This window comes from Corvus cornix, chromosome 4A (genome assembly GCF_000738735.6).
Source record: "Corvus cornix cornix isolate S_Up_H32 chromosome 4A, ASM73873v5, whole genome shotgun sequence".
Lineage (NCBI taxonomy): Eukaryota > Metazoa > Chordata > Aves > Passeriformes > Corvidae > Corvus > Corvus cornix.
Window position 1 is genome coordinate 15639281 of NC_047058.1, and position 23453 is coordinate 15662733.

The 23453-nt window shown below is 49.9% G+C and overlaps 2 protein-coding genes across 10 annotated transcripts in view; one reads left to right on the forward strand and one right to left on the reverse strand.

The window, feature by feature from the left end:
* Positions 1-689: 689 nt before the first annotated feature.
* LOC104691666 (UAP56-interacting factor-like) lies at positions 690-13243 on the reverse strand. 3 transcript variants are annotated; one of them, XM_039572167.1, is made up of 9 exons: positions 13138-13243; positions 10659-10802; positions 6776-6918; positions 4950-5074; positions 4040-4121; positions 3569-3612; positions 3413-3487; positions 2663-2774; positions 690-1906 (listed from the first exon to the last, which is right to left on the reverse strand). In XM_039572167.1, the coding sequence occupies exons 1-9, from the start codon at positions 13217-13219 to the stop codon at positions 1811-1813; spliced, it is 903 nt and encodes a 300-aa protein (XP_039428101.1). In that variant the 5' UTR covers positions 13220-13243; the 3' UTR covers positions 690-1810. The 3 variants fall into 3 exon arrangements, with proteins under 3 accessions (XP_039428101.1, XP_039428100.1, XP_039428099.1); XM_039572166.1 differs by having other exon boundaries at positions 4040-4124; XM_039572165.1 differs by having other exon boundaries at positions 1814-2774; positions 4040-4124.
* An 8335-nt stretch (positions 13244-21578) lies between these two features.
* Positions 21579-23453, forward strand: part of LRCH2 (leucine rich repeats and calponin homology domain containing 2) — a 41171-nt gene continuing 39296 nt past the window's right edge. For all 7 annotated transcript variants that reach the window (XM_039571825.1, XM_039571827.1, XM_039571826.1 and 4 more), the window contains exon 1: positions 21579-21895. In XM_039571825.1, the coding sequence (XP_039427759.1) occupies positions 21610-21895 (286 nt within the window). In that variant the 5' untranslated portion in view covers positions 21579-21609. The remainder of the gene's footprint in view (positions 21896-23453) is intronic.

Sequence of the window (23453 nt, forward strand, 5' to 3'; positions counted from 1 at the left end):
AAAGCCTGTTTTATCTCCTGTACATAAAAAGTCACCCAGCACTGCAAGGGAATCAAGCTAGGAAAAAAAAGCAGTTTTTATCACCTCAGCCTTTAATTTAAGGAATGGTTAAAAGATTGTAAGGTACAGATTGCTAAAAAACATTTCTGTGGAGAATAGAATCAGGGTGCACACTCAGCTGTTCTTTCAGGATTGAAGGGCTCCATCCCTTTGCAACCTGATTGAAGAAGTGCTCAGGTTTTCCTAGCAAGTCTGCCATCTTCTGTCCATATTTATAGTCAGGAGGCAACTGAAATCAGGGACACTGCCATTTGTGACAGTGTTTCTTGTTCAACTTTTCAACTTTCCATGACATATAGATTATTTGCGTAAAGGGGTGACGTCTCCTCCAGAGTTCGTTAACCTGGGCGTTGGGGTGCATTTGTTTAATTTTGAACATACTTGGAACCAGGACTGCTCTGATAATTTTGCCAATAACATTCAAGGCAAAAGAGCTCACAGCAATGATTTTACGAAATACCTATTGAAAACCTCACACTGCTTTGGAGGCAGCTTTTAAAGCAGTAAACTGCCTGCAGGTGGGCACCAGTGGGGACCCCGTTTCCCCCAAAGCACCAGCCCATGCAGTGTCACGCTGAGAAGCTGAACTTGCACCAAACGGCTGTTGAAGGAAAGGAAATAATCAGAGGTGACATTTGACAAGTTAGGTTTTTATTCAGTGCACTGGACTCATACATCACGGCTTCGTCAACTAACAACATTTCACACATTCCTGTAAAATCAATGCCAAGTCCAGTCTCTTGTTAAAGATGCTCGGTGTAAAATGTAAAGCAGTCTATCAAATATTTCCTTTTTTAAGTACAGCTTAGAGCCCAATAACAGGCTGTGTCCAGCATGTTCAGTGTTGGGTTCCAGCAGTGGCTGGAGAATGGAGCAGTTACTCAGGGTTGATGCAGGGCTTCATTAACAACTGTCTAAACCCAGCTCATTAACATCTCAGCCAATGTTCATCAGAGTGCTGCTGCTAGTTTGATTATGCTGCTGCTTTGAGCATGGGTGGAGCTGCAACTACAAAAACCCTAATGTAGAACTACTCAGCACTGGAAAATGTGATCTGGGCTGGGGCAGCCTGTCTGTGCTCTGTGCTGAGGACAGTCACTCCAGCAGCACGGCATGGCACGTCTCACCCCGTCCCCACAGCTGGGCCAGCAGCAGCAGTCAGAACAACACAGCAATCCACAGAGAAATGCAAGGTGCTCGGGCCTGACTGTCAGGGAAAAGCAACATGTTTTCAGGGTGGAGGGGTCTTACACTGCAAACCTCTGGGCAGGGATGCCTGCAAGCACAAGCTGGGCAATTAGGTGGATGCTGGGGATTGTGGGCAGGTGGAGCATCCCTGCTTCCCTGTGTCTCTCATGTGGGCAGGCACAGCATCCTCAACCCTGTCCCACCCAACAGGACAATGTAGGGAAGGCTCCATGGTACACCCTCCCACTTGCAGGAGTCACCCTGGTCAGCATAGGGTGCCCTGACCAGAGGACTGGGCTTGTGCCAGCCCTACAGCTTCCCAGCAAATTCATCTCCACTCAGCCCTGTCCACCGCCCTGCCCATGTCTCACCTGCCCTGTGCTCTGGCCCAAACTCTCATCCTGCCTCATCCCTGCCCTCAATCACTCATTCACTCTGTGTATAAGGAAGGAGACAGCACATTGCCAAATCAGCTATCTCGAAGGGAATCTAGCGACTTTTATTGAGCCCTAGTGATGGAGCCTGGACTGTTCCAGGCAGTCCCTGTGACGAGCACGCGGTGCTAAGGCATGGTGACCGTCCGTCCGGCGCTCCTGGCCGCTGTAAAGCGCCTCTTATTCCTCAGACCAGAGAACCTCTCATCCAGCGTCAGGCTGGTCTGCAGGGGAAAGCGAGAGCGAGTCAGTCCCTTGTCTTGTTGCAAAGCACAGCCAAACCTGTAGCAGGGTATTGATTAGAGCCCATCAGTCAGGCCGGTGTTTCACAGCTGGTTAGTCAATTAAATCACTCAGCACACAGAGACAGGGAGCTCGACAGACTGTGTGCGGCTGGAAAACCTCCAAGCAGCTCCCAGCCCCAAGACACAGGGCATCCTCGGCAAGAACAGGAGCAAGCAGATGGCATTTGAGCACAAGGCATCAAGTAAAACCAAACTGTCCAGACAAGAAACGCCGGCAATGAAGAAGGTGGAGCAGGATTTCTCAGCTGCCCCAGGGCTCTTGGACCATACTTCAGTGTAAAATATGACACCAAGAAGGGCACCAAAGCAAAGAGCGAGCAAAGCCCAGAAGTGCCGTGTGTCTCTGAGGAATGGGAAGCACTGACAGTGAAACAGTCCCCTCTCGCCAAGACTACTCATCAGCAGGATCTCCCTGCTCCAAGCAAGCACATGGACAGGCCAAGACAGGCCATCAGAGTGGGGAAAACTGGGCTGCGTCTGTAGTTGCTGAACAGTCTTCTCAAGTGCCTTCAGCTTTGTGAGCAACCTGGCCAACACAGCTACGGGACTTTCCTCCCAGGTTCTGTTAGATAAACCCAGCTGGCAGCCCCAGAAACCTGAGTGTGACGTTAACAGCTCAGTGGCAGGGCTGCTGCAGGGAGCCCGGAGCCTCCTGTCTCGTCGACAATCCTCTACCTGGTTGCCCATCGCGCGGAAGTTGAATCTCAGCAGCACCCCTTTGGGCTGGGGCTTGGCCACCCGTGCCGGGGGTCTCTGGCTTCGCAGGAATGGGCGCTTGGATCCAGGCCTGGGAAAAGCACACAGCTGCAGTCACTCAGGATGCTAAGGCAGCTCACTCCCCACCCTCTCCAAACCAGTGCGGAGTCAAGAAGACACCCACACCATCCATCCTATGGCGTGTCTGACCCCTGGCAGAGTCAAAAGGCAGCCAGGAGAGCAGCCGTGCAGGCAGAGTTCCAGCACTGGGGACTGTCACATCCAGGCTATTGAGGGGTGCTCTTGGCACCCAGAACATGCACAGGGCCCTCACCCATCCTTCTCTCTGCCCCCACGTGGGTGCCAGGTCCTGCAGCTGCCCCTTTCCAGCCTCTGAGCCCCTTTGGGGCACACTGTTTCTCCCAACACCCCACAACCAGCACAACCAGCCTGCCACCTCCTCCCACAATGGTGCTTCCATTTCTACTCACTCTGCATAACAAACAAGGGCACGTTAATTACAGATTACCACGTAATTAGAGGTAAATACAGGAGATTTTTATCTCCTTTTGATATGCTGGGAAAGGAACCAGACATCATTTGCTAACCATTTTGGATCTGAACCATTCATTGCACACTCATTATGGAAGTGATGCTGCAATAATGCTAAAGGGATTTTCGATGGCTTTTGTAGGGCTCCCACCCTAACAAATCACCTCATTTACTTACGAGCTGGTCTGGCCTGCCTGGGGATTAACCACAGAAACCGTCAGAATTGCTCCCGGGCTGGGTTTCACTTGCCACCTGCCGAGACAGGGAGATTCATCCAGCTTCAAGCGTGAAAGAGCACGTCATATTTGCATTGTGCCTTTGTTCACCAATTACCTTCTCATCCTTGGCGGTTTCCCTTCTCCTTGAGAATCCATCTGCTGTAAGATATATTTAAAAACAATTACTTAAAAGAATTAGCTCTCAGAAACAACGATTTTTCCAGGATTTTGTTTGGTGTATCTGAAGAGCTCCTTCCTCACAAGTTGTTAAGAAATGTGCTAATTTGGGGTTTCCCACTGGCAGTGATGTGTATGGGATGGCTTTACCTTGCCCTGCTTGTGCTGCTCTATAAACTGCAAGGTTTATTTTTATCACCCTCCCAGGATTTACTTCCCAGCTGCCAGAATACCAAGCTGCATTAAAAGTTGCCTGCAAATGCTTTCCTTTCCTACCAACACATGCAGCGTTCAGGTCATCCACCTCCCTCCCCCAGCTACGTTTGGAAGCAAAGCTACAACAAAGGCTGGTAAAATTGGAAGGTCTGTCACTACCAGCAGACTTCAGAAGAAATGTCTCAATACTGACCCCTCTCTGGAAGCGGGCTTTGGAGAACCACGGCTGCACCCGCTTCTGCTGGAATGCTGGTCCCCTGTTCAGCAGGAAAGGCCTGCTGGTAAAGGAGAGAATGACAGAGGTGAAGATGATGCCAGGTCTCTCTAATGTTTAATGCCAAAATACCTAACCCGAGGTGGTCTTAAAAAGCAGAGTAAGAAGCAAATGAGGCGGTGTGTTACCGAGTTCAGCCCAACAGGTTTTTCTGCCAGCAAAGGGTTTCAGAGGAACTTGATTTTCTGCTCAAATGAGACAACAGCTTGTGTGTTCTGAACTTTGCTCATTAAAAGCAAAAAAAACATGGGAGGAAAATCACAGAGAAAAAATCAGGTCAAGAAGGACCTCTCAATGTCATTCAGTCCCTGTTCTGCTCAGAGCAGAGAAAGGATTGCAAGGAGCTTCCTTTTGAGCTCAGAGAACATAATGATCTTGATGAGACAGGCACCAAGACAGTGCCCAGCACCTGGCACACTGCCTTCCTCACAGCTCTTCGGGCACAGTCTGCTCCTGCAGCCCCTCATTAGGACAGACTCCCTGTCTCTGCCTATCCCTTATGGCTGGAATCTCTATTTCCTGCCTTTATGAAAATAAATGCTATTTTGCCCTTCAAAGTGTTTCCCAAAGCGACAAAGTTTAATAAAAATACAAAGGTCACATTTTCTGTGCTTCCTGAAATAAAACGACAGATTAAGATCAGCATTATTAACTACGAGCATGAGGTTGTTTTCTTTCCAGGTGCTTTCCTAACATACCGGGGGTATTTTTCTCATATTGCACAAGCACATGCCCAGCTGGCACGTATGGAGAGCAGAACCCCATGAGCTGCACTCACTGCAGGGAATCACTGAAAACCAAAGTAACCCAGAGCTACCAAAGATTTTACCTTCTCCCTGGGGTGCGGATGCTGGAAGGATCTGCTCTGAATCTCTTGGGGCCTGGAGATGGCTGTGGCTGTTCCTCCTGTTGCCCACTGCCGCTTTTGGCAAAAGCATTGCTCTTCTTGTTGCCCTGAAAGAGCAGTGAGACCTCAGCAGTTGTCACAGTCTCGGTACAAGAACAGGGAGTGAGGACAAGGGACAGCACACAACATCCTGCTCTCCACTGACTGCTGCTGACACTGCTGTCAACAGTCAGGGTGTGGGCCTTGGTTCCTGGACATGGAACTACAAGCGCCAGGAAGAATGTTTCATTCTAATGCTGCAGAAACCAAGGAAGAAAAAAATCAGTTCATGGAGTGCAAATCTAGCAGAAGCCATGCATTATAGCCCTGCTCAGGTGTGGCGACCTGTTTACCCATTGCTTTTCCTATCCCACACTGTTCCCTCCCTGTTCCTTGCCCCTAGCCCTGGCCATTCCCTCGGGTCCTCCCTACTGGTTCCTGTACCCCAACTCTGCCCATGGACCGCCCCCGAGCCCCTGACAAAACCCCCTGCGCCCAGATCACGAGGTCTCTCTGCCTCTGAGGGTCACTGGGACAAGCTGTAACCATTAAAAGATCCTCTTAAACCCTCATGGAGAGACCCTTCTCTCCTCCTTCACCATCACTGGCTGTAACGCTGATGGCTGACCAGAGCAAAACCGCGGAGCCGTCCGGAATGGGCTACGGGATGGCGACATGGTCACACTGCCCTAAGCAGCCCTGCTGAGCTCTCAGGAGAGCTGCAGCCTGCTAAACCAAACCTAGCATTACAACACTCAGCTTTCCTTCTGGTCATCAGCTCTTTCTTGTCTGGACACCTACATTGCCTGGACCACACCCTGAAGCACGAAACACACCAGAAGACCCCTCAGCAGCGTCTCTCCTGCAGTTCCAACAGAAACTGCCCCAGGCTTCAGCCTGTTTATTTCTGTGGGACAACTACCATCACTGTTACTACCCTCTAACCGAGGTGTGTTTCCATATTCTTCCCCCTTGGTTTATTTCTGCCAAGTGGAAGCTACTGTAGAATTATACCTCCTAGCAACTGCTTATTACTTTCTGTAAATACCAGCCACGCTCAATATTTGAGTCATCCTGGTCTTTATCTTCGGGAATAACCTCACTCCTTGCACATGCATGCTCAGTTTAGGGCGTTCTTATTTATACCCCTACAACACATCCACTAAATGCCACCCTGCTCAGCACTTGCATTTTTTTTAAAAGCTTACTGAGCATCTGTGACCTCCTAACTGAGTGGATTTTCATCAGTGCAGGAAAACCCAGCTGACTCTCACACTATCTGTCAGTACTGGGAATCAGTGTCTCTGGTGGAAAGTATGTCTCTGAACCAGAGCCACCTGACAAGTCACTGAGTCTGTCCTCTGACTTCACAGGAACTTGGAAAATGCTCTGGGTGGACAACAAATAACAAAGAATCTTAACACACCTCCTCTAAATGATAATAATAAGATGAGATGCTGTGGAATTAATTTTTATGGAAGTATTTTTAAACCTTTTAAGACCAATTCTTAAAAAATCTTTTTTTGCAAAACCCATGGGAACTGATCAGTAAAATTATGCTAAGTCAGAAGCTTTATAAAACCAACTGGAAAATTGCTATTCCATATGCATGTATGTCTGTACTCACCTGTGCATACAAATGCTGTGCACAGGCATATAAAGGATGGTGTTTTTTATGTAGATTGTTCTTTGGGGTGATCCAGGATCATAAAATCGAGCAGATTTCTACATGACATTTGGGAGAAGCCGTACCTTCCTTATTCCCCTACCTCCTGAGCTGATGTCTGGCGATTTAAAGGGCTCACTCCATCGAATGCAGCAGCTGCTCTTCTCTTGCGACCAGGCAAGGTATTCCTGAACTGTCTCCGATTGAACTGCTGCTGTCCAAACCCTCTTCTGAAACGGTTAGGTCCTACAAAAAAAGCCCTCTTATTTTAGCATCCTTAAAAATTCAATTCATGACTACAGCTTTGTAAATAGATGACAAGGTTAACTCGATGTGATACAGGAGTATCTACACAAATAGTGGTGCAAGAGTCATGCTCATTCATATTAAATAATCAATTTTTCCAATGTCTCTCTGGCATTCTTACTGTATGTAGGACTGACATAGACATTATTTGATGTGAGAGAATACAGAACAGAAAAGCTTTTCACAATTCTGATTCCTTGTAAAGGCAGGAACACCCACATCAGGAGACCTGCCAATCTGTTGTCAGAGCTCACATTGCTATGAATTAACTATGACACAGAAAAAGCCTTTTGATACAGATACACAAGTGATTTGAGCATCCCAAAGCCAACCCCACAGCGCCCTGAAATAGCTCTGAGTGCCCACATTATAGCATAAATTTTATTTATATATATATATACTTTCATTTTCTTTGAGCTTGACATACCATTACTTCCTATATTGGAGGGGACACCTCCTGCTGGCTTTTTATGATACACGCACACCCGCAGTCCCTCTTGCATTTAACCTTTTCCCCTAAGCCTGCTGATGATTTTGAAGAGTGCTGAAGTGTTGAGCAAGAGGAAAGCCCTGTCAGACTGAGGCACAGTGCTTCCAAACCTAATTACTCCACATAATAAAATTCTGTAGCTGTAATGAGACAGAAAGTTTCTGAGTCACTGTATGAGCTGATACAGGCACAACAACAACCACAAACTCACAGCTGGAATGCCAGGAGGGAATTTATTTTTTACTTCACAAACCAGCAGATCCCTGAAGCAACACCTAAGCAGAGCCACTTGGGCACCACTAAGCTTGGCCCAGTGCTGGACAATCCCCAAGCTGCCATTCACACCAGTTTATCAAGGGTTTGGAGCCTGCACAGAGTTACAACCACGCTGTGTTCTGATCTCTGTACCAAGGCAGGGAGCTCAAGCATGTCCAGTAGGATGCCCCCAAGTCTACCAAACACCTCCATCATCTATAAGCAGATGTTCTACTTCTCAATGCACACAGAGGGTAAACAGCAGTAGATGTGTATTTTTCTTCACTGCTACTTCAGACTTTGCTATCCCCAGCTGCGAGGTCACTTGAGCATACAGCCCCTCTGTTTTCAGCCCACTCCCCCCAACAGCTGCTACACCAGTGAGATGTGCACACATCTTGGGGTTGTGTAAGTCAGGCCCAAAGCTGTGCATGGCAGAGGCCAGAGAGTGCACCCAAACCCTGGATCTCACAGCAGAACCTCATTGACACAAACCACAGAGCAGTGAGCTGCATGTATTGATCTTGTCCCATCGACTGTTACGTGACAGCAATTTATACTGACTCGCAGCAGTTGGAAATGAAGTGTTCTGAGGCAGCAGTGACATCACAGTGAGGGGCCAGCACTGCCATAATGAATGAAGGCTCCAGCCTCAGGGTGTAACACCAGCCAGCACCAGCCTGAGCTGCTTACACTGGAACATGTGTGAAGATGATTTGAGCTGCTCTGGCTCTAAAACAAAAGGGCACCAGGGCAGGGCCGTGGGAAGTAGATCCCAAACACCATGCTTCGTGCCCTATGGCCAGAGGTGCTGGTTGGGAACACACACAAAAATGCAATGCAGTTCACAAGCTCAGGGGCCAGTTGTTATTTCCTTTGCAAACAATGCCCTCTCACTGCAGAAGTGCAGATGTGTAAACGTTCCTCTCTTGGCAAACATTCCCTTTTGGCAAACTGTTTCTTTTTGACCAGGTGTGGACTTGCTGTATTTAATGGCCCTTTGATTTTTTTCTCCTGCTTCTATTCCCCCAGTTTGTTTTTGCTCAGCCTTGTTTCTCTTCAACCCCCACCCTGCACCCGTCCCTATCTCTTGCCTATTTGCTGGGCTGCTCTCCTGCTGGCCACCAAGCCTTGCTGCACAGCTCTCCTACACCCTGGAGAGGACAAGAGACTGAGGTCAGCTGCCTTTCCTGAATATTCCATCAGGGCAATGGGAGGGAGCGCTGCGGAAGGCAGCCCTGACTAGAAAATCGTACCCCTGTCAGTCTGTTCCTATTAGGGAGCCTGTGCTCAGCAGTGCACTCAGGCACGGCTCACCCAACACAAATAACACATGACAGAGCCAGCAGCTTCCAAGGGGGACCCCATTACACCAGCTGGGGACCAAGGCCTCGCTCTGTCATGTGTGTCCTGAAGTGTGACACATGGGAGGCTTCATCTCTGCAAAAGGTCTGGCAGATAGTTAATAATGTAAGAACATTTCAGTAAAACCCCACAGCGTCAGCAGCTGGGGAAGAAACCTCCCCCCACACACATCCCATGTTTGGGTGCATGCTCAGAGCCTGGTGCTGAGCACACCTGGGATGGCCAAAAGGCATCTCTGCTCAGCCAGTCCACTCTGGGCACAAGCTCCCATGTCTGACAAGACTCTTTTTTTCAAGGAGATTTGAAATTCAAATTTCTAGTCATTAAAAATCATCTTTCCCCCACTAGGGAGATGGTTTAAGCCATATTCCAAGAGGGATTAACAGCACTTTGCTTGCTGGTTTAATCAGCGTAATACCCTTCCCCCTCCTATGTCATTACAGTGCTGGGCTTCTCAGATCATCATTTTGATAATGGTTATCACATCTCAGCCCAGAAGGGACTGCATTTCAGCAGCAACTGGAGTGAATTGAGCCCCTGATGAATTATGGGCTAAATTCCCAGTCATGCTGAGCTTCCCCAAATTGCTACCGACAATCAGCACCACACAGCATGGTGGGTCTCTGCACTTGGCATGGCTGAATTCAGACTCACTGAAAACCTGTGAAATACTAAAACCAGCAGAAATAATTCTATAAATTAACAGAAAAGTTTTCCCATCTAAGGAATAGGGTAAAAAATATTTTATTGGATTTGCCTCTGGATGCAGTGCTTAAGTGTGAGAGAATATCAAAGCCTGTGGATTTTGATAAAAAAATCAATTTACTACGGGCATTTTTCATCATTCTGTTTTGAACTGGAACAATCCTCAGTAAGGCACTGTGTGGTGGACACCAAGAACACAAGGATGGGAGGCAGAGCAGAGGCAAGCAGGATTGCTCCCAGTGATCCCACTGTCCTGATGTGTGATTGGCACTCCAATATAAGACTGCAAAGATATTTCTGCAAAATATCCCTAAAATCTTCAGGGAGTGACTTAGCAGTAATTAAAAAAAAAATAAAGTTCACAGAGATGGCATTTCATGCAGCAGATAACTTTGGTTTGTAGGTAAAAACCAGTGGAACAAAACAAAGGTGTGATCACTCGGTATTATAAAAAAAACTCACCATAAAAATAGCATGCTTGGCAAAAGTGACAATTTAGCTTCAATAACTGAGCTATCAAATACAGTTACTGAGGGGGTAATTGGGATAATTTAAGTCTGCTCTGGGAAAATGAGGATTAGGAAGAGGCATAATTAAAATATGCAAAGCCAAGGGGAATAGAGAATAGATATTAAGTCACTTTAAATTAGTAATTCATGAGAGAGTGGAAGGGAGAGAAATGGATGAATTATGCTCTGAAAGGGCCCTGATATTCCATTGTTATGGGGAGAAAAGCTAATCAGAGCCCGAGCACATCTTATACACACAGAGAAATGAGATAGGAGAAGGATTTAAGAGCTGGATTTTGCTACAAAAATGCATTTTCCAGCCTGGCAGGCCTCTGCTGTCTCAAGTGCCCATCTACCTTGCAAATTCCTCTGCTTCCAGGCGCGATATCGGGGCCGCCCATAGCCCGAGGCTGAACTCCTGTTCTTGACCGGCTGCCTTCTGCTGTCGCCCGCGGCACTGGCATCTGTCTGCTCTTTCCTGTGGAGCTTTATGATGTCATCTAGAATGAAAGGAGAAGAGCAGAAACGCATAGCACCTGCACTTTCCACCCACAGTGATTCCCTCTTTGGGTGCTTGCAATTGTCCGCAGTAAACACGGAGCTTGCTGTTCTGTGAGCTACGCTGGACAGACAATGGAAGATTAAGCTTAGCTTAGAAAGTATAGGATCAATTTACCGGGGTCCTGCGAGCTGGAGATTAGAGTGCAGCAAATGATTTAAAAATGTGCTACCATCCAGCACGTCCCCACCATGGGCAGGACAAAGATTTCAGACCCACATCCACCGAGGGATCTGATCCTGCAGGCTTCCCACAAGCCTAAGGGAAGATGTTTTGGCAGAGGCACCAGGAGCTCAGTGCTGGGCAGAGAACTTTTTTGAGAAGGTCTGACTTGAGTGGCTCTAGGAAAGGTGGTCAAAGGGAGGAGGATGTCACAGCTGTTGAGCTACTTGGATCACACACAAAGTACTTTCAGATGCAGAGCTGTATCAAGAAACAGCTCAGGCGCCTCCGTTCTCAATCAGCTGGTCTGCAATCAACGGGATCTTCTTAATTCAAGCTGTTCAGATGAAGAGGAATGGAAAAGGCAAAGGGACATCTCTTCATTAATTCATATTTTCCAACCTCAAATCTTCCAGAAAATACTTAGCAAATAATAAAAGCCACATCTGTGAAGCTCCAGGCAGAATGTTTTTAACTTGAATAAATTAGCAAGAAATGAAGTGTCCAAACCAGGCCCTTTCCCAGGCAGTGGCTACTCCAGCTCCTTAATGTATCACTGGAGTCAAAGGCCAGAAGTACCATTTGCTTTCAGGGGGTGCTTACCATGAGTTATCATAGCCCCAGCACTGGTCCCTTGTAATTTTCCATCAAGAACTCCTGTGTCCAAATGAATACAAAGCCCAAGGAAAAGAAACGAGAGCAGATGTAAGAATAGGCTGCTTTTATGATTTCTCTTTCAAGTCTGCCAGGAAAAGAATAGGCTGGGAGATGCTGGGCCATGTTCTTGGGATGAATTTGCTAATGGTATCAGCTAAGTGTGCCTTTGGGACATGTGTGATTTGGAGCACAGGATGCTGTGAAGCATTTTGAAAGCATCCCTGCACACTCTGCAGGGAAGAGACCGCACGCATCCAAGGGTGGGCTGTCTACAGCGTGAGGAAATGAGAGGAGCTGAATGCTCAGGTGCCTGATCTGCCACCTTTCAATGTCTTTTTTGTTTGGGTATGAGTTGTTACCCTTCTTTTCTGCCCATAAACATGATGGGATTAACAGAGCGATGTAATGGACTTCTACACAAGGCTGCAAGGGGATTCTGAGAGGTCACTTATGGTACACCTACGCCCTCAAGGCAGAATTAAATCTATCAGGGCAGCTTTAGAGCAACTCCTGCAGTTTTTTTGTGACTGCTAACTCATCTAAGGCACAAATATATCTGAAAGCATAGAAAAACCACCTGATGGAAAAAGTTCTTCACCAACGGGCTCTTGTTTTCCAATTCTCTCTTCTACCCTGAGTAAGGTGTATTCTGGATAGAATATGGAGTGGGACCACAGGAGGTGATCGAGAGAAACTCTAAGGGAGAGCAAAAGCAAAGGGAGCATCCCACATCAGCAAAGAGAAAAAGGGTGTGCAATACTATGGGAGAAAAATAAATAAAAAATGAGGGATCCGCTGTTGCAGATATAGCTCCTCATAGAGATATTAAAATAAAGGTGCATCAGCCAAGGGATCAATTTGAGTTTGCAGAGGAAAATGTCCTGCTGTTCCTGACAGATGGCTCTTTGCTGGAAAGAAATGACACAAGGTTTCAGTTAGGAAGCTGACCCAATAATAAAAGGTGCTGGTGGACTTTCCTTTCACAGCAGAGACGCCAACACGATAATCCACCAAGATCTCTCGTCCATGCGTCAGAATCCAGGCCTCCGGAGCTCATGACAGGGCGGTTGCTGGTTGTTTATGCACACTCCACATTCCCAGTGCCAAAGGAATGGCGAACATCGGAGCAAGCTGCTATAAATAGCAGCACGGCGAGGCCGTGGCTCCCCTTCCCATGTCCAGGGGGCTGGTTTGCGTGAGCCCCCCCGGGCCGCTCTCCCGTGAGCTCCGGGCTGCTGCCAGCCCAGCGCCGAGGCCGGGGCCCCGCACACACCTCCTCCTCCGCCGCTGCTGGCCGCTGCCACCCGGACAGGGCCACCCGCACGGCGGGGCCACCGCACGGCCTTTGCCCGGCCCGGCCCGGCCCATCCCGCGCACACCCACCCCGGCTCCCTTCGCCGCACGGAGCCCCCGCGGGGCCCGGCCCGGCCCCGCCGCCCGGCAGCGCCCGCACCTACCGAGGGACATGTCGATCTCCTCGGCCGCCGGCTGCGGCCCCGCCGCGGGGCCCGGCACGGGCTGCGGCCCCGCCGCCTCCATGGGCCCGCAGCGCTGTGCGCTCACTGCGCCTGCCCGGAATGTGCCGGCCCCGCACCGGCCCCCACCCGCCCCGGCTGCCCCGGCCCTCGCCCCGGCTGCCCCGGCTCCCTGTGCCCGGCTCCCTGTGCCCGGCTCCCTTCTCCCCGCACTCAGCTGCCCCTGCGTCGCCCACAGGCAGCGCTGCTCCCCCGCCTGCGCTCAGCCCTGCCCTGGCTCCCTGCCCTCCGCACCCTCCCCGGCGGTCCTTTCCATCAGCACCTCCCCTCTATCCTTCTCTGCCTTAAGCAGCGTTCTCCAGGCTCTGGGCTGGCACTCTTCCTCTTCTCCCCCTGCATCCTCTTCCTCTGGAGTTTATGCCAGCAGCAGATGTATCTTAACAACCCAGCAGTCATTTCTGAACCAGAAAAACAAGGCAGCTCTGCAAACAGAGATACTCTTGGCTCATATTCGTGCGTGAAGTCTGTTCTCGTATTTGTGAGCGCCTTGCGGAGGAAGCACCCATTTGGGATTAGTGTTAGGGCAGCATCCCGAACTCACAGAACTCAGGTTCGTCAGATCTTTCAGTCTCTGTGTCACATTGGTTATGGCACCGAAACTATTCTACAGTTTGAATACAAAATGTGAGCTAAACCATCTTCCTCTACTTCTAAAGATGAGTGAAGAAAATAAAAAAGAGATGGGAGAACAATATCTTCCAAAGGGCTGCCATGCATCAAGTGAGGAGCATGCTTTTCTCTGAAGTTTCCGTATGATAATACCCTGAAATAAACTTTCTCATCACGTACATAATAGGGGCCACATAAATAGTGAACAATGTCTGCATGTTTTGTGTTTTCAAGTCAGGTTTTTTTTCCCCACCTTGCACTTCAAATGGGAGAAAAATCTCTACACGCAGATCAATCAGGGCAAGGATTGCCTCCTGGTATGTGTACAGCTCTTAGAAAGATCAAGTGCTTCTGAAAGTGTTGTTTTAGGGAGGTGTTCTTTCACGAAAGAAAATAATAGAACAGTGTTGAGAGAGCAACAAATAACCTTTGCTATCTTTTGCAGTGACACTGCGGAATGACCATGAAAGCAGATTAACGTGAGATGTGAGGAACTGGGGTCATGACACCCTGTTTGCAACATTCTGTGGTACACAACGTGTGCTGGGGGCTCTGCTGCTTTCTGGAGAACCCTGGCACTAATGCTGCCCGAGTCCAATAGCTTTCCTCCAAAGAGAATCCTTGAAATTTCCCAGCAATTTGGCCAGAGCACCCAGGGAATCTGTGGCTGCTGGGAAAGGACTGGAAGTATCCATATAAGCCCAGTTTTTAGCAATAGACTGGAAAAGGAGGTTTACAGCAGTATCATTTTCTGCCACCTAAGGAGGGTGTTGGAGCAGGGCTCTGGGCAGTGTCCTGCAAAGCAGCAGCTGTCTAGAGACACGAGGGAAGGACTGCAGGAGGGATCTGGAGTCTCCTTGGGTACAGGCCAGCCGTGAGCTGAATGACCCAGGTTTCCACATGGGGCAGCAGCTGGAGTTGGTCCCTTTGTGAGAACAGTGTCATGAAAGCTTTCGTGGCTTTCTGTAAAATCTTGCACATTTGTATCTTCAGAAAATCTGAAAGCAACAGTTGAGAGATTTCCAGCAGTGTTTCTATTTGATCATTTTTAGTGAAACAAACATTTGAGACCAAAGAAGACAAAGGCAGAGTTTAGAAATGGCAACTTATAAAATATTCAAAGGGCATTTTTTTCATGGAACTACACCACAGCTTTTTCAGCAAATTCCACTTCACCAGCCGAGAGCTTTAATTAGCTGCTTTCCTTCAAGTGCATTAAAGGCAGTGATAAAACCTCTCCAAGCCATATTTCTTCATCTGGGAAGTATGAGCTGATATGTGCTCTTATCTCTCAACTGCCAGTCTGTGACCTCTTAACATTTTGGCAAGTGTCCCATTTCCTTAGTATGTCTAAGCACTGCCATCATCTCAGTTCTGAGTAATTTCTCACATCAACAGTGTAAGTGACACATGCTGGAGTTGGTGAAAAGGCCTGAAGAGCCAGAACCTCCTCTAAAGCACAATCCCCCTGCACTGGAGAGGACTGCAGGTGTCTGGCAGACAGACTTGACCCTACATCCTAAAAAAAGAATGTCAGGAATGTGACTTTCACAACGAAAAAGCAGGATTAATAAAAGAACAATGAGAAAAGAAAGGAAGAAAGGGGGGGGGGAAGTATTTATGTTATGCTTTCTTCTAGAAGTGTTTTGTGTTGGCTCACTGATACTGTGGCAACAAGGCATCAAGTTGAGCCCTCAAAGAGCACTGTGGCACCTCTGCCACAGGCACCAGGTATTCCTTCCCCTTGTTTGGCACAGGCAGGACCAAATTGTTCCAAAAGACCAAGTGTTACTTTGGGGCACGGGGCCTTTCCATTTATCAGACGCTCTTCTTGCCATATAATGAAACCCCAAGGAACCCTAGAAGGCTTTTAGTTAAAACTAAACAAAAATAAACTCAGTGGGAGAAAGGAACATATGCCAGCAGTCATACACTTGTATTATCTGAAATGTTTTCTTGGTCTCTCAGTAGATTTAGTGAATCTTTTACATGTTAAATTACTTGTCATGATTTATTGTTGTAACAAATCTTACGCCGTGATCTCAGAATTAACACTGGTCACTTTGTCTGTTATTCCCAGGGGTACCTCATATCACAGTTATTTAATACAAAATTGCAAAATATATGACTGTTCACTTTCAGTGAAGTGGACTCAAAACTACATTACTCCATTGCTAATAAATAGTTATTGTTTTTTTTTTTCTTGGGAACTAAGCCTGGATGGCTGTAGGAATGTGTGTTAAGGAAAGGCTTGGAATCTGCATGCACACACTTTTTTTCTGAGGATATGGAAGCTTTCCAGCCTCTCCCAGAATTGCTCAAAGCATAAACAATCACTTAATTCAATGGGCCAGAACTCTGATCACTTTTGTGACACTGTGTTTTGCCCACAAGGGGGATGCTTAGGCCTTTTAATTTATGGGAACCCCACAACCATCAGCTCTTCACGAGGAACGGCTACAAAGCTGTTCCAAAATTGGTGAACCACCACTAAAAAGAGCTTATGTTTTATTAGATGCTGGACATGGCCTTTCAACCATGTGTTACCACTTGAAAATCATCTTCTTGCAAAGATAGAAGAAAACAAAACACTTCTTCAGGCTTTTTGAAGAAAATTCTAGTTACACCAATATTTCTTTATTTTAACCATTCCCAAAATGAACTACATTGATAATGATAATTCAGTTTTTATGCAGAAGTTTTATGCTAACTGTGTGTATCTCAGCCACTGTATGCTATAAAGTGTCTGAGGTACTCACATCACTGAGTTCTGCTTAGGGAAAACAAAATCAACCATGGATAATGACAAAATCCTTGCTTTGCTTCTTACAAATTTAGCAGATGCAGCCTGCATAGAGCAAAATTGTGAGTTATTTAGAGAGGGGCTGTTGGCTTTTTCTCCACCTCTCTTTCTGTATGTGCATTAAAATTGTCATCTCAGCCTGGCACGTGCAAAACTACTGCTACAACACCCATAAGCTGTACCTCTGGACTATGCAGAATGTCCCCATAGTCATCCCATAAAAAAGCACATGTACAGGATGACAAGGAGCTGGTAGCTTCAGTGCAATCTGTAACCAGCCAAGCTACATTCCAGTAAATGGAGATCCACAGATACACCACCCTGTGTTGGCTGTGCTGCTTGTTGTCGTGTAGGAGTAGTTTCAGTTTATGCTGCTTTTAGGGATCTCTCAATATTAACGCAAACTGAAAGGGCTATGCTTCTAATCTCTCCAGGAAACAAGCAAGGCAAGTATGCTACTGCACAGCAAACAAGTTATTAAAAATAGACTAAAAAGACAAATCCTGTTTGAAATCACACCAAAATGATCAGCGAAGGACAAAAGCCTCTGCAGCACCACAACAAGGTATTTCCAGTGCATGTAGTGTGAATAGGTGGGGATCGAAATGACATCTTTAAGGAGAGATGCTCCCCTCCCCACTGCCTTCAGAACTGTGTTTCCTTGTGCTCAATGAAGCATTGCTAGCTGTGCAATCAATCAGATGCTCCCAATGGGAAAGGTATCAGGAATATTCTCATTAATGGATCTGCTCGCTTACTGTGGTCTGTTAATGACTGTTAAGAACAGATACTGCTTCCCAAAGCAGGTAGACAGAATCCTGCTTGCTTCTTTTCTATTCAAGCATCAGATGCTGGAGTATTTTGAGCTATTTCTAGCTCTTTAAAATGGCGTTTCAGATAAATGACTGCCCTTTAGCAGAGATAGAGTGGCATTTGCCTTTTGATCTAAGTGGGAATATATGTATGATTTGCTTGCTTCACTTTCAAAATGGGCCAGATGGTGCCACTTTAGTATGAATCTTGAAGCCAGGTATTTGGAGATTATTTTAACTGCCTGTGGGAAGACTTGCAGGTCTCGAAGAAGAAAAGCAATATCCATGACACATAGAGCATGTGCTGATAAGCAAAGTAAACACAAAGAAATTGAAGAGGCATCAAGGAGATGGCACCAGGATCATGGGAGTGTTGAAGGAACAGTGACTGTGTTACCTCAGTGTCTCATCCATTGAAGAGTACTGAGGCTACTCATAAAGAAGCACAGCAAGAACAGTAGGAAAGCTCTCATGTTTAATTGCTTAAAGCAAAAGAAAGTCTCTAAAGGATGCAAAAAAAGCTCAGTGCTGACATTTCAGGAGGATTTAATTTCTCTAAGCAAATGGCAGTCTAGACTGACAAAGCCCTGTTCTGTGTTCACCTCAAGTACTTAACTCAGGAACACTGAAAGCTTCAGGGGTCTCCCTCCTGTCAACAATCCCTGTTGCTTGGCCATAGGTGCCCAGAGCTTGTGTGGCCTGGCAAGCACTGTGGAGGTGTCGAGGGAGCATCACACTGCACAACGCCCTGGGCAGCACCTCAGCTTTGCCACTGTGCTTTGATGTCCTTACCACAGGCACTGGCCTGCCCTGGGACACAGCCTGCAGCACACGCTGCAGAGTGACAGAGGTAACCAAGGACTCCACTCTTGCTGTCCCTACTGTCATAATCAATTTCACACCAACATGACAGATAATCCTGTCTAGCTCTCTCCAGAAGGCAGTGCCCTGGGGAACTTTGGGTCCGTGAGCGATGACGCTGAGCAGGGCTAAGAGGTGCAGCAGCGCAGGCAGAGCAGCAGGATGGGCACACAGCTCTCACTCACTTGTTCTGAGCATGCCTTGGGCCAACTGTGCCAAGGGCTACCTCACTGCAAGAGTTGTGAGTAACCACATCTTGCATTCCGTGTTGAATGTTAGACAGATCAAAGCCCGATACAGATCTCATTCCTTGAGGCATTAACATGAAATTTGTCGAAGTCATATCTTCATGAGTTTTCATCTCATCTGGAGCAGATGTGGGTAACCACAAAGACTTTCAAAGTGGAAGCTCTTCACGGAAGTGTGGGATTTTCACAAATTTTCAGACTCCTGAAACTCAACTCTGGCATGGCTGCAAGAAAATATGTTTGTCTTCTGCATTCTCATGACAACACCTGGGCATTTCCACCTCGTCCTGAGCTCACCTTTCACAATAAATAAGGAAATGCAACAATCTCTGTTTTATAGGAGAAACTGAGGGATGGCACAAATATGGCTTACTGCTCATTGTGCCAGGAAGGTTGGTTTGGGGAGCCTTCTGCCACTAGACTAGTAACTCTGGTTTTGCTTGTGAAATGACAAAGAAAGGAGGGCATGGGGAAAAAGACCTGTTGAGATCCTGTGAAATCCATTATAAATAAAAGTAATTAGAGGTTAGCATTCCAGACATCTGTTCTGGTTCTGCAGCTATTGGAGGCGATAAATGACCCCCACAGGTAAATCTGCTCTACCATAGGCACGTGCAATCAGTTTTCAAGCTTTTGCCTGAGTAAGCAGCAATTTGCTCAAGACAGTTTGCAGATTGGGAATTTTTGGTGAGCTGTTAGGAAAAGCCTCAGACGTTGCTTCCAGCCTACTGTATGGGAAACCTCAGTTCCTGTGAAGATGTGTGTGTCTGAGCAGACTAAGCAAGCTTGGCTTGCTTTTCGTAGGAGCACCTGCAGGTACAGTGAGTATCTGGTTAAAGATAAAAAGGCCCCTCATATGTGAGAACTCCAGGGTGACAAAAAAGCGTTTTGACTCTTCTGGCAATTTCTCAGGCCTATTTCATACAAAGAGAGCTGAACTTCTTTCTCTTTCTAACTTGGGCTCTAAACAGAGCGGCTGAGTGATGTGGCTGAGAGGGAGGACAGCAAATCTGCATCTCTGAGCTGGCCCATGCCAAGCCACACACTTTGGATACTCAGAGCAACTATCTCTAACATTTAGTAGAAGTTATATGCTGGAGCTGCTCCTGGCTCCTGCTCTGCCTCACTCTTGCCAGCTGGAGAGACTCTGTGCCTCCTGCTCCATGTCTGCAGGCAAAATCATCCTACACACTTGGCCCAATATCAGTCTGAGTTTATTCACCCTCCACCCTCTCTGGCTGGAACCTCAACTGAGGGCAGAAGTCAGCAGTATTTATACAGGTTTGCCTGATTTTCTTGTTGTGAATGCAGGGAATGATCAGCTTTTTTAGGACAAGAGCAGAAGCTCTGGCCCAGCCAGACTGATTGGTAGATATTCATCTGTAAGCTTGAATCCCACAGTCCCCACAAGGATCCACAGCTGAGGTCAGAGGAAGCAGCCAGCCACAGGATTTGCAGGGGACAAAGGGACCCCTTTTCCCCTACACCTGCATGTTGCACACAGACCTCTTTGCTGGAAGGGCAGTCTGTGTGCCAGGACAGGGTGATCCCCAAATCCAGGCAGCACAGCACCGCAGGACTGAAGCCTTCACTCTTCAGTACCTTCTCAGGGATCCTGGCTCAGTCCGTTCTGCTGAATTTCCCCCAGACATCACGCACAAAGTATTTCGGGTCTGATCCTTTTGTGATCAATAATGGCTCAGCTATCTCCCAGTGATATGTTGCTGACTGAAGGCCAGTGTGTTCCATACAAAGGGAATTTCCCTTAGATCCCCAAATTAGGCATGACATATGCAGGCAAAAATAAAATAAAAAACCAACCCAAGCCAATTGAAGAATGCAAGGATCTTCATGAGGTTCAAGGCTTAAAAGCAGATTCTGCTTATCAAACACAGAGCAATTGCATTAAAATGTGGTTCTATGAGGCTTTCTTTAGCACTTCCTAATCACAGCTCCAGAGGCATTTTTGGAAGGTAAATATGCAGCACCTAACAAGAACTGATTACATGGTAGGAGAGGCAATTATCCATCCATAGAGTATCCCAGCAGTCGTGTAGCATTTTATTCAGGTAACTGGGCCCCGGACCTTGCAAGCGGCTTCTGATTTATGTCTCCCCACTGCCCTTTCGCACTCTGAGCCACGGGCATTCGTGCCTTTGGGGCTTTTGTGTGAGCGTTCCTTGACCCATTTCAGGGTGAGCCGCTCGCTCGTCTTCCCTTTGTTCTGCCACGGCCGATTCCTGGGTGCTTTTTCTCGCTGCCACACGCGGGGATCCGCAGTCCGGCTCTGCCGGTGCCGGGTTTGCAAGGCAGAGGCCGTGGCGGCTCCGATGCTCCCGGCGCAGGAGCGCTTCGGGCCTGAGGAGCGGGCGCTGCTCTGCGCTGCCGGGGCAGATGCGAGCGCAGCTGCGAGCGGAGCCTGAGGGCAGCGGACGGAGCCGACGGGCCCCGCGGCCGGGCAGGGCCGCGCTCCCAGCGGCGCCGGGGCTGCCGAGGCGATCTCTGCGCGTTCCTTCGGCTCCGAAGGGCTCCCCGCAGCCGCGCCCTCCCGAACGGCGCCGCCCGCGCCCGCTCCCGTCCCGGCTGCGGGACCGCCCCTCCCGGGCTCCCCCGGCTCCCGGGATGCCCCCGTTGCCAAGAGGGTCGCGATCCCGATCCCGGTCCCGATCCCGGTCCCGATCCCGATCCCGATCCCGATCCCGATCCCGGTCCCGATCCCGATCCCGATCCCGATCCCGATCCCGATCCCAGCCCCGGCCCCTCAGCCCCGGCCCCTCAGCCCCGGCCCCTCAGCCCCGGCCCCTCAGCCCCGGCCCCTCAGCCCCGGCCCCTCAGCCCCGGCAGCGCCCCCTAGCGGCACAGGAGCCCTCGGGCACACACGCGCGCCCGCCCCCTGAGGAAGCCCCGCCCCGCCGGCACCGCCGGCGCCGCGGATTGGTTGTCGCGGCCGAGGGGCGGCGCGAAGCCCCGCCCCGTCCCGCGGCGCCCCCTGCGGGCCCCGCGGCGCCTGCGCAGCGGCGGCGGGGCGGCCCCGGCCGTTGTTGTGGAGGGGCCGGTCAAGATGGCGGCCGGGCAGGGGGGCGGCGGCGGCAACAACGGGACCGGCAGCGGGAGCGGGACGGCGCCCGGGAGCGGAGCGGCGGGGCTCGGGATCCCCGCGCACCTGACCCTCTCCTTCTCGTCCGGGCCGCACTGGGGCGCGGCAGCTCTGCCGCAGTCGCACACGGTGCGCAGCCTGGAGCGGGCCCTGGAGGAGGCGGGCAGCTCGGGCATCCTGTGCCTGAGCGGGAGGAAGCTGCGCGACTTCCCCGGCAGCGGCTGCGACCTGAGCGACACCACGCAAGCAGGTGAGTGGGCCCCGGCCGTGGCCGGGCCGGGGCTGCGGGCGTCCTGCGGGGCCGCTGCGGGCCCGGCGGTGAGGGCGGGGGGCGCGTTGCCGCTGTGGCGGGCGCTGGGGCCGGGCGGTGGCGGGTGCGGGGCCCTGGTGCGGGGCTGCAGCGGAGGGGTCCCCGTGGTGACACGGGAGGGCTGTGGGGGCAGTGGAGGGGGTGTCACGGGAGCGGCCGCTCTGGGTGAGGAGCGGGGGCCCCGCTGTGTGAGGGCAGTGGAGGAGAGCGGGGAGGCTCCGCGTTCGGGGGGGGTTCTCCGTGCAGGACAGGGCCTGGAGGATGTGGGGGTGCAGTGTCGGGGCTGCCGTGCTGGGCGCCCTGGGGGCCGGTTGTGCCGCGTGGGTGTGGGGCGAGCGGCCGTGCAGGTGTGGGCTGAGAGCGGGGCACGCTGAGCCTCGTGTGTGCGAGCGGAGCGGGGCTCCCGGAGGTGCCAGGGGAGGTGGGGGGCGAGCGGCTGTGTGTGAGCGTGTGCGAAAGCACAGGGCTGTGTGTATTTGTGTGTGCGAGGGCACAGGGGTGTGTGCGAGTGTGGAAGGGCACAGGGCTCTGTGTATTTGTGTGTGCGAGGGCACAGGGATGTGCGGGCTGAGGGGGCTCCGTGCACCGCCCAGCTGTGTCCGAGCTCTCCGCGGTGCTCGGTGTGTGCCGGGGGGTGGAAGTCGCTGTCCCCCGGGTGGTGGGAGCGGAGCCGGCGCTGTCGGTGTGCTCGGGCTGCCGGGGAGCGGGGCTGTGCGGGGAGGAGAATGCTCTGTGTGCGGCGAGGGGAAGGTGCTGCGGTCTGCCTGCGTGCAGGGAAGGGGGGCGGTCTCAGGGAATCGGGCGTTCGTCCCCTGTGTCCGTCTGTACGTGCCTTAAGGACGGGAAATTGCAGTTGTTGTGCCCTGAGCAGGGTGTGCCGGGTGAGGGGAGCGCTTGAGTTCGCGCTGGGGGGAAGGAGAGCTCCGTGTTGTGGTTGGGTTGTGCCTTCAAGGGTGTCGGATCCCTTGCAGTAAAGCGGTATCGCGGTCCCGACTCCCCAGGAAGATGGTTCCAAGTGCGGGTGCGAGGGATGTGTGAGCATCCAGCAGCGAGTATGGGGAGCTTGACGTGTTCACTGTGTTGGTAAATGCTTGGATGCCGTGAGTGTGGGCCTGGATTTACCCAGGCTTTTAGGTGAAATAAACATGGAGGCATTTTTCTATACAGTTCCTAGAAGACAAAGCTACATTTTCCACGGAGGTTCTCTCATATTGTGGCTCATCCCCGAAGTGCTTGTGGTTTTTTTTGCTGCTGGAGTAGTTGCTTAAAATGGATTATTTTGAATAATGTGCTAGACGAAAATATTACTGAGAGGCCCAGGGTCTTTTGTTCACAAATAGTAGTGGCTTTCGAAAATGTTGTTTGAGTGAATTAATGCTGTGGGGCTTTTTGTTTTGTTTTGGGGCTTTTCTTTCCCCATGGTTTAATAATAGCTGGTATATTGTTTGGAATAGGAAATTGTCCATGATGGTACCTGGAAATAAAAAGAGGTTCCATG